The following is an 11,741-nucleotide window of genomic DNA, read 5'->3' on the forward strand; positions in this document are numbered from 1 at the left end:
AGCTTTGTGATGACACTATTTATAGGCGTTGTATCCTATAACGGAAGGTGCATGACATTATGAAGCACTCCCACTCTCTTCCATGTGGAGGCCATGTTGGGCCCTCCATAACAGTTGCTAAGATATTTCAGTTTGGTTTTTACTGGCCTACTTTATTTCATGATGCTAGTACCTTTGTTAGGTCTTGTGATGCATGGCAACGAACGGGAAATATTTCTCGTAGACATGAAATGCCCCAAACCCCCATTATTAAAGTTGAATTATTTGATGTTTGGGGTATTGATTTCATGGGCCCTTTTCCCTCTTCCTCAGGCAATAAATTCATACTTCTTATTGTAGATTATGTGTCTAATTAGTGGGTAGAAGTCATTGCATCACCAACTAACGACTCCAAAGTCGTTATGAAAATGTTCAAAAATATTATCTTCCCAAGGTTTGGGGTACCCAGAGTTGTCATTATGATGGTGGATCTCATTTTCACAAAAGGAACCTTTGAGGCCCTACTTAAGAAATATGGTGACTACCATAGGACAGGCCTAGCATATCACCCTGAGACAAGTGGGCAGGTAGAATTGTCCAATCGTGCGATAAAGACTATCTTAGATAAGGTGGTAACCAAATCTAGGAAAGGCTGGAGTGACAAATTGGATGACACCTTATGGACTTACAGAACTGTTTTTAAGACCCATGTTGGCACCACCCCTTACAGGTTAGTCTATGGAAAAGCATGCCACTTACCTGTCGAGTTAGAGTATAAGGCTTTTTGGGCTGTTAAGGAGCTAAACTTTGATGCTAAATTAGCAGGAGAAAAACATCTATTACAAATTAATGAGCTTGATGAACTCCGTTTGAATGCTTATGATTAGGGATGTTAACGAGTCGAACCGAGACCGAGCTTGGCTAGGCTCGGCTCGGCTCGAGAAGGGGAAGAATCGAGCTCGAAGCTCGTCGAGCTTGAAATTCTGGGCTCGGCTCGAGCTCGAAACAAGAAAAATTCGGCTCAGCTCGAGAATGTTCGCGAACTATTTGACTCGAAAAAACCACGAGAATAGTTTTCACCCATACCCCTACTGCATACTTAGCAAAGATGAGATGAATAATGACATACTAATTTACTAATTTTATTAAAATTTCTCACCACATCAGATATGAAACAAGGAAAACATGAAAGGAAAAAGAAAAAAAGGAGAAAGTCAGCACTGAGCATCAAAGAATGACAAAAAGAAATAGAAAAATAAAAATTGGAAGGCTTGAAGTCATCAACATCATCACACTAAGCATAAAAAACAATCTAACAGACTAATTGTTGAGTGAAACTAAAAAAGCCCAAAGGAGATGAAATTCATAAAAGTGCTAATCATTTTCACATCAAGGAGTCATCCCCCCACTGTCTTCCACGAACCTGATTCCTGCCACCAGGAACCAGGGCGCTCGCTGGTTATGAACCCCACTGCTCGCCGCCACGAAATCGTTCGCCGGATGCAAGGGAACCAGGTGTGCCATGTGCGAATTGTCGTTTAGGATTTAGGGTTAAAGTTGTGTAACTTGAAATAAATTCCCTTATATTTTAAACTGGTTGGGAATGTTGGGCCTTATGTTCTTTCTTGTTCTCTTCTTATTCCTCATTTGGTTGGTATATTTTAAGTGGGCTGGGAAGTTAGGCCTTATGTTTTTTAATGGAGTACACTTAAGGTCCAAGTTAGATTAAAAAAATAGTAATTTAAAAATTATCGAACATGTTTGCGAGCTTTCGAGCCGAACTCCATTAGGCTCAGGCTCGGCTCATTAGAGTCTCGAGCCGAACCCGAACTCGAATCGAGCCCTCTCGAGCCGAACTTTGACCGAGCCGAAAACGAAAAGCTTGCGAGCCACCCTAACTCGTTAGCACCCCTACTTATGATAGTTCGCGTCTCTACAAAGAGCGCACTAAGAGATGGCATGATAAGAAAATTTTGAGTAGAGAGTTTTCCCATGGTGACAAGGTTTTATTGTATATCTCTAGACTAAAACATTTCCCTGGAAAGTTGAAGTCTAGGTGGTCTGGTCCATTTTCTGTCACTAATATTAACAAGTTTGGTTCTATTGAAGTAATGAATGCAACAGGTAAAGAGTTCAAAGTTAATGGCCAACGATTAAAGTTGTACCATACAGGAGCTCCTGTTGGGTTTGTGGAAGAATTATAACTCCAACCCCTTCCTCTTCTGATTGAGAGTTGAGGCATTATTATCGCGCGGGACCTTTATAAACTAGCGCTGATCGAGAGGCAACTCGATTTCCTTTTTCCTTTTTTTTTTAGTTTTTTTGGTTTTTCTAATTGTTGTAGCTTTGGTGAGAGAGTGAGAGAGTATTAATCATCATTATAAGGCTATATTTGTGTAGTAATTTCGGCATGACAGATTGGGTTGTTGTCCAGTTGACAAGATTGCAAAAATCGAGGAAAAACCCCCTGTCTGGGAAGCCGCCCGATCGGACCCGCAACAAAATTGCTACCCAGGGAGGAAAAACCACAAGCCCGATCGAGCGGCTATTCCGTCGTATTCAGGAACGACAAAGTAGGACCCCTGATGTCATCAGGCAAGGTCGTGCGATCGGGCTCGTGACAATTTCTTGGGCGAAGGAAACAAGAAAAAAAAAATCTCGCCCGATCGGGCCGACGCATAGCGGGTTGTTTTTAAGTCACCTGATTCATTTTTTCACTCATTCCTCTCATAATCCCTCTCTTTCCTTCAAACCCTCACCCAAATTCTCATCTTCTTCCCCAAATTCATCTTCAGCCATTAAAGACCTCCATTGAATCTACTTTAAACTTCACACAAAAACTTCTCTCATCATCTCCTATAATTTTCCTACTCCACCCTCTTCACTTTCCTTCACTCCATATCTCACAACTATCTTCTTCGTCCTTCCTTCCATCATCCACCGTTAAAGTGAATAATAAAACCTTGAATTCTCCCATTCTTCAATCCGACATGAATTTGAGGAGGCGTGCTCGCGAACCTAGCACCAGGTCTCCACCACCATCGACCATCTCGCGGGATGATACCTTTCCGGATGTCGTCTTCAAATTTGAAGAACAACACAAAATTTTCAGCACCTAAAAAGGAGCGAGATAACTCCTACCCATTTTCTTGATATTGAATTTCTAAATAAGTTGGATATAACATTTGAATTTAAAGACTTCATGAAAATCATAGGGATGGAATCGTTCTTTAGTGTGCATGTTAATACATAACCCGTGCTTGTTTACGAGTTTTACAATAGTCTAGAGGTCACCAAACCCCAAACTGGACCCGTCTCCTATGTGTCCTTTAGACTACTTAATCAGGATTTTCGCCTAATCCTCCCATAATTTGCTAGAATCCTTCGAGTCCAGAGCCGGGGGGGAGATTGGGCATCCTCCGCACTACCACCATCGTGACACTTACTTTTCCATCACGGGTGATGTAACCCATTCATCCACTAACTCATCTTTAAGGTTTGGGTACGGTTTATGTCTCAGAAACTATTTGGGCGGGTGGAAGGACAATTGATCAAGGGGGATGAACTATATTTTATCGGGAGTTATATTCTCCACGAGACACGTAACCAGTTTCAATACAACATCCCTCACCATGTTGCGCTCCAAATGGAGCGTATTGCTACCACATTCCCTAAGAGGCGAGCTAATGGTTCATTTTCCTCTCGTGCCATTGTGAATGAGGGGTTGGTGATTCTTTTTGCTCGAAAAGTCACGGATTTTGATGAGACCCATTACCATCCGGACATAGATCTATCCTCATGGACTATACATATCTAGATCGCCTTCACTGGCTAGAGAGGGTTGGGGACAAATATTAGTGGCGCATAAACAATTTGTGCTCTGTTGAGTTGCCTAGCCCCTAAGCCAAAATCAAACCCGGGCAACCACACTACCACCTCCCCATTGCCGGCACTAATTTTCCCACCCCACCCCCAGCGCAACTTCCACGCCGCCACCCCATGTAACACCCCCAAAATCCATACACGTCTAATGCTACGTCGCATCGACTTTGGGAGTGTTACCGCCGCGATGGAACGCAAGGCATAATTAAAATACGGTAACTCAAATTCATTGTCTCAAAACCAAATTGCAGCGGAATAGAAAATGTAAATACAACTCGGGAATCATACTTGACCCCTCTTTATTCAAACTCAAACCATGTAACAATGTTCTATCAAATTTAGTAATACTCAAACCAAAAGTTAACTTCAAACTACAGTCCTGCCCCCTTATGCTTGATATCATGCAGCAGCACCAGCTCACCTAGTCTGCTCCCCATTGAAGTGTCAATAGTTCATCACAGGACAACAAACACATAATAACACACAGAGTCAGCTATGCTGAGTACGTAATGAACCATTGAAACTATATGAACATAAATGATGCATACATTACCACTACTATATGAACCTACGTTATCTCACATCCTTTAGTCTTTCATTATTTGGCATCGAACGGGCACCGTCATCTTACTAGAATCATACGGGCTACTGAATCCTTAATAGACAACTTGGTCTATTAGATGAAATGCAAATACGATTTTGTTCCGTCTCACATCCATCACCTTAGTATGCATACCCCCAAGATCGAACGGAACCTTCCGCCTACTTGAGTTATCAAAATATAAGGACACTACTGTCGTCACAGTAGGCCTGCGTAGGAGTGTAGGACAAGTCCCACACTCCCCCCATTGTTCTATACTTGTAGGGAATCCAACTACAAGTATTGCCATAATCTTCTTTTACTACCAACCATTCTTTTTATAACTTTAAGGAGTCATTTACATCTCTCTTAATTACCAAACTCAATCTTATCTCTGGTAACACTCTTGTTACTCTATAGATCAGATTAATAATGCTGATGTTACACTACGATAGAACTTCGCATTTCAATGCAACATATTTCAATGCATCATATTGATTTCACGTTATAAACGTCTAACCAAACAATCACAATCAAATGTTCCTATCATGGTACTAGGTTCCATAACATGAACTGCAACCTAATCATGATACTAAGCTTTGAAAGTAAACTGGTACGCGTACGTACCTTGTAGCGGAGAATTTTCGCTGACTTAATAGAACGAGCCGCTTATGAAATTGGGACCTAAATCGTTAAAACAAAGCTTTAGTGTTACGTCCTTGATAACACTAACAACTACTACGTACTAAGGCCATAACGATCTAACGATTCGAATTAAGCAATAGTTAAAACCTTTATTCCAGAACTTTCGTTATAATTCTAATCTAGTGAATTTAACGTCCTTTAGAAGTCAGAGTTAGTGAGTAACTAAGTTAGTTAGTAACATTAGTCCACTATTTTACCAATCCAAAATGTCATAAGTCCAACCTGTCTTATGTCCAGAAGTTAAGTCATATGTCCAAAGTAAGTCATATGTCCAAGAGTAAGTCATATGTCCAAAAAGGTAAGTTCCATGTCCAAAAGGTAAGTTCCATGTCCAAAGGGTAAGTTCCATGTCCAAAAGTCAGATTTCTTGAAACAGGTTACTCATGAAGCGATAATAACTGTAACTAATAATAGGACACACTTTTCCTACTTTCAACTTATTCCAATTACAAACCTAACCAAAATTTTTACTTAAAACAGAACAATAACTTAACTAGTTAACAATCTAATAAATTACTAAACACTCTAATTACTAATTATTAATTACAAACCTTACTTAACTACGAAAACAGTAAATATAAAAATAATTAATAAACTGACATACTAAGTTAAGTACAAAATTATACCGCTAGAAATCGCTGGCGAAAGAATTCCGGCGACCGAAGACCACACCACACACGCGCACGAAACCCTCAAACACCACGACTCTTGTCGCAGCACTCGACCCGCTTTTCGCACAAGAATTCCGGCGGAACTCGCACCCTCGTGCTCGACGGAATTCGCACCACACGAACACCTTCACCAACACTCTCGTTGTTGCTCGTACGTCGCACCACACAGCACGACACTCGCAAGCCGTCACACACCTTCGTCCTCTCGTGAGCCTCCACGAACCACAACACTCTTCGCACCAAAACTCCCAACAGAACCCTCACAACTCGCACACAACTCGACCCCTTCGACGAAACCTCGCAACCTCTCGACCCTCGACGCCTGCGCACCTCCGCGCGCTCGAACCACAACCCCCTTGCGCCCCTCGACGATTTCCGAGAAAGACACGGCGAGGGAGACGAAGAAAATGAGGAGAACAACGAGAGAGAGGGAAGAATCTGTGGGAGAGAGAGAGATCCGAGAGAGAGAGAGAAAATTCTGAGAGAGAGCAAGAGGAAGATCGGCCAAGGAGAGAGAGAGAGAGAAGAAGAAGGTCGGCTGAGGAGAGGGAGAAGGAAAGGTTTAGGGTTTTCTGAAATTCCCTCTCCTTTTCTTTTTATACTCCCTTCAAAAGGTAGTAACCCTAGGTCAAGTGAAGATTAGGTTACTCTTTTAAAACTCCGAAAATTCCTAACAAATTCATATTAACAATAATTTATTCCTATTAATTTGTAAATGAACTCAAATACCTTTTTATTAATTCTTTTATATTTTCTTAATTAGTACGAAATTACTACTAAAAATACGGAGTATTACACCCCATTATGATGATATTGGTGCCTCTACTTCTGATGCTCCCCCTCCTCCATATTCCGCTGCTCCTTCATTTGATTTTCAGGCAATGATGAGCATGTTACAGCGGGTGAAGTCTGGCATTACTCCCAACTCTGCAGCCATCCTGAGCATTAGCCAGCGCGTCGATACATTGGCCACCGATCAACATCTGGCCATGTACCCCATGTACGATGAACATTGCAAAATTTATCGAATTACGAAGACAGATCCGTACCCCTCTTAGTACACACCTGGAACCCAATTTACAGCCAGTCAAGATCCAGTAGGAGGAGGTTGGTGACGGAGGTGAAGCGGATGGTGACAGAGGATGATGATGATGATGAGGATATAGAGCACCAATGATCCGACACCATGATCATGAATCAAATTTGCCAATTACTTGCTTCTGCTAAACATGTATCATAGTCTAAGTTTATGCGATTAAACAACCAAACAATATTAATTCCAAACACCTTAAATTAATCTAGGTTAGTTCACTAAGCACAAAAGACTAATTTTGGTGGTATGCTCATTAAGATATTAAATTACAAGGTACCTCATGATTATCTTACAAGGCACGAGAACATCTATCTAGATCTTGATAGCAAAATGATGTTATGGATTTATATAGAGTTTTTTCCCGACTTATAAGCTAAAAAGGATGTCAATGGTGCTCTTAGGAGCAATTTAATGCTAACTTTTTCCATCTAGTTGTGGTTTTCTAGTTTGTGTCCAATTGCTGGTTTTAGGGAATTATTTCCCTATTTTCTACCACTGTATGATCACTACATTGGATTGGAGAGGTTTGATGCTGAGTGCCAAGTCCCCCATGACACTTTCCAGGACCCTTGGGCAAAAGAAGAGTTGAATACTTAGCACTTGAAGCCAAGAGCGGAGAAATCACGCATAGCCTCGTTCCTATCGGTAGGCCAAGTCCGATCGGGCGTGTCGGCCCAATCACATCAGGCGTGCATGTGTGTGCAGTTGTGTACATTGGTGATGAAACCTAGGCAGCCCGATTGCATTGGGCGGGTTTGGCCTGATTGCATCGGGCATTGGTCCATTTGTGTTGAAGATTCGATTGTTGATCCCGATTTCATCAGACATGCTTGGCCAGATCGGGCGGTTGACCCGTCACACTCATTTAATATTTTCCGAGCTATTTTTATAATACTTTTCCTATTTGTTTTAGGTTTAGTATAAATAGCCAAATCAGAATATTATTATGAATCTTTTTCTTAGCTTTTGTTTTCATAGTTCTCTCTCTAGAGTGATTCATAAACCTTAGTTTATTGCTTTTCTATTTGGATTCAAGATCAATCTTTGGATTATTTGCAAGTTCAATAAAGTTCTTCAATTTAGTAATCTTCTTTATTGTTTTCTTTGTTATTGATTTGATTCATCTCTTAGTTATTTGCAACCAACATTTCAAGTATGAATTACTATATTGATTTTATTATTGTTTTCATAAACATTAGTGAGTTATTTTTTATCCAGGATTGTGGGCATCTATGTATGCAATTAGGGATTGATAGATTATTAGTCTAATTAATTACCTTATATTTCAATTGTTTCTTGTGGTTGAATCGTTTATACTAGATTTATAAATTAGGTCTGATTTGTATTTCTACTATCGCAATACTGAATCTGCTTCGACAGGAGAGATACCATAAAAGCTTTCAATTAGTAGACAGAGTGATCCTTGACGATGCAAGAGCGGCTAGGTGATCTTTGCGGGAGGTAATGTTCGAGAGAAATTACATGTGCCCTATATAAATTGACTTATTAGGTAGTTAATCGTCCTTGATTTTCCGAATTGTATGCATAGCGATCCATAATTATAATTCTTTATTAATTGCTTCATTCCCTCGTATTTAATTCTGTTATTTGCTTAGTTTAGTAAAACAACTCTTTCCATCTGATTTAGTTAGTATAATATTAGAATTCAGATACAATAATGTAACTTTCTCCCTGTGAATTCAATCCTGACTTCCCTCACTACTAGTTAGTGGACCTTAGGTTATTTTTGATTAGGTGATATGACTTTAGCCTGTGACAAAATAAACATGACGAAGGTGATGAAAGCAATAAATAATTAAGCATGAAATATATACAAAAGATATAAAAGAGAGAAAGAGATTAGGATATACAAAGCACACATTTCTCAAAGATCTACCTCATGAAAATAAAGTTAGTAACATCACATAATCAAAGACAAATTGAATAATTAAAAGGACCCTTAGGACTATGTTAGAATCGCCTTGGTTTTAGTGATTACAACCTTCAAGAGAGCATTCTTTAGAGCTTGAAATAAGAAATCAGAGGAGTATTTGGGTATATTAAAGTTTTTGAATTATGCGAGAAGAGCTTATTTAGAGTATATATGTTGAGTGTTTAGAGAGAGGATATGATGAATAATGTGTGAATCGTGATTTTTAATCGGGTAAATACAAGTTATTTATAGGTAAACCATAAATTCAAGATTCCAGAAATCACGTTGCGGATAAAGGGTGCTGCATGCACGGTTTGTATGCCCAATGCATAAACCCTATGCCTGGCGTATGCTGTCGTCCTGGCATGCATGTGGCTTGTGTAAATGCAGGATTTTTGCAATTTTCAGTTTTGCTCATTGTTCGATAATGGCACGTGCGCATAATAATGCATTAGATACTATACATTTATGCAAAGCGCAACCGTAGATCTGACCATGTTTTATTTTTTAACCGAAATTTAAAGATTCATATAATACCTTTATTAAATATTATCACTTAAAATTGAAAACCATTCTTCTATACGATAAAAATTGATTTTTATAAAATCATCTAATAAAAGAATTTTTATATGAAAATTCGATTAATCATCATGAATAATTAATTGAGCGCTTTATAATTGGACTTGTGACCTTTTGTACCAAAATAGACCATGGGCTTTTAAAACGATTTTGAATTTTATCTTTTTGGATTGCTCTCTTTCGGAGTGAGCCAAGTAGGATGATGATATGTTTCATTATTAGGTACTTAAATGGAAAGACAAATTAATGTGTCTACACATATATGACTGAAATAAAGAAAAAACTAGTACATAATTCAAAATTCCATACGACATTGAAAAATCAACAATAAAATAAATCAGAAAATTGAACTAAATAAGTTAATAATATAATACCAATTAACAAATAAAACAAAATTGAGGTCCTTAAAATAATAGCTTACATTTTTCATTTTATCTGGTATTGTAACTATAGGCATGTTTCTACGTAGGATGAGTGAGGATTTGACTAACTCGTTGAATTTTATTTTTTTGAAATTCGTTTTGAAAAAGAAGTCGCCAATAAGAATTTAAAGAAAGACTCATAAACCTAATTGGATATTTAGGGAAGCATTGGGACATCTTAAGGACTTGTCTATTGTAAATTTCTCCGTCATGACTTCATAAATTGTCAATAAACCAAAAATTGTATTCAATGGTGAAGGTATTAATATGATCAGAAATCACATTGGTCTATCGTTGGCCTCTAATTAATACAATTCATGTCTAATTTCTTGGTGCAAAAAAAAATTGTTAGGCGTATATAGAGAAAAAACCATATTTTTTTAATGTACATATTGTTGTTGCTAACCAGTAACAAACCTACAAAATCACAAAAGTCATTGATTTATAAATATTAATAAAAACCTAAAATAAAATTAAATAATCATTTAATTCTTGTATATTGGAAAGTTCAACAACATAATACATGTCTAAAGTTATGTATGAAAGACAATAATAAAACAAAATAATGACGAAAAATCCTATAAACATTATATAATCATACCTTTCGGTCAGATTGAAAATTTTCTGTAAAAATACTAAAACAAACAAACGCGGTACACGCAAAAAGACCAAAAAATTTTGTTTGTAAAAACAACTGAACATCAAATGCCAAAAATACTACCATAAAATCTAAACAAAACTTTAAAGATGGTGATTTTTGAAAGCACTTGATATGATATATAACAGTGAATTGGTTGAAAAAGCCAACGTTGAAATTCCTAGATATAGAGTATTGTGACAAAATCCGATTTTAATATGTTTTTGTGACGACCAATAACACCGATTTGTAAATTACCCACAATAAAGGCGTCGATCCATATAGTGAATATAACTTAATCAAGACAAGCACTCTATTTCAGCAACTTAAAAAGCCATAAAAACACACTTCCACAACATTTGGTTTTTTTGGTCTGATGGCATGTAATAAGCAAGAGACCACAAGAGTTGGTTTCATATGCTAAATTGAATTTTGTTGAGTTGATGTTATTTCTTTTTCATGGATATCTTGTTGTTGCTAACTACCAACAAACATAAAAGATAAAACATAACAAAGTTATTGATTTATAAATATTAATAAGACTTAAAACAAAATATAATAATTTTATATATAATCGCTATTAGAAAATTCAAGAACATAATACGTGTCTAAGTAGTAAAACAAACAAACGCAGTACATGCAATAAGACCAAAATTGATTTTTGTTTGTAAAAACAACTAAATATCAAATGCTCAGAATAATACAATAAAATCTAAACAAAAACTTTTAAGATGGTGATTTTTTAATGCACTTGTATGATATATAATAGTGAATTTGTTGCAAAAGCCAATATTGAAATTCATGAATATAGAAGTTTGTGACAAAATGCAACTTTAAAATTTTTTTGTCACGAACAATAACATCAGTTCGTAAACTACCCAGTATAAAGACATCGATAAAAAAAATTCAAGATAATCACTGATATTCAGCAACTAAACAACCTTATTTCTTTTTAGAATTTTAAGCATAAAAATAGACTTTCATAGAATTTGGTTTTTTGTATGATTGCATGTAATAAGGAGGAGAGCACATGAGTTGGTTTCATACGCTAGATTGGATTTCTTAAAGGTGATGTTATTTTTTTCATGGACATATTGTTGTTGATAACCAGCAACAAAAATAAAACACAACAAACGTCATTGAATAATAAATAGAGTTTGTTTTGTAAGAGACCCGCCTACTTTTAAATTAAAATTAGGCAATAGTAAGCCCGATATTAAAAAGAGAATTAGTCCAATAATGACTAGGTTAATTTATTTG

At 37.2% G+C, this 11,741-nt stretch overlaps 1 protein-coding gene across 1 annotated transcript; it reads left to right on the forward strand.

The window, feature by feature from the left end:
• Nucleotides 1-461: 461 nt before the first annotated feature.
• Nucleotides 462-866, forward strand: LOC104886883 (uncharacterized). The gene has a single exon (XM_010671414.1). The coding sequence runs from the start codon at nucleotides 462-464 to the stop codon at nucleotides 864-866; it is 405 nt and encodes a 134-aa protein (XP_010669716.1).
• Nucleotides 867-11,741: the final 10,875 nt, after the last annotated feature.

The sequence above is a fragment of the Beta vulgaris genome, chromosome 2 (assembly GCF_026745355.1).
Source record: "Beta vulgaris subsp. vulgaris cultivar EL10 chromosome 2, EL10.2, whole genome shotgun sequence".
Classification (NCBI taxonomy): Eukaryota; Viridiplantae; Streptophyta; class Magnoliopsida; order Caryophyllales; family Amaranthaceae; genus Beta; species Beta vulgaris.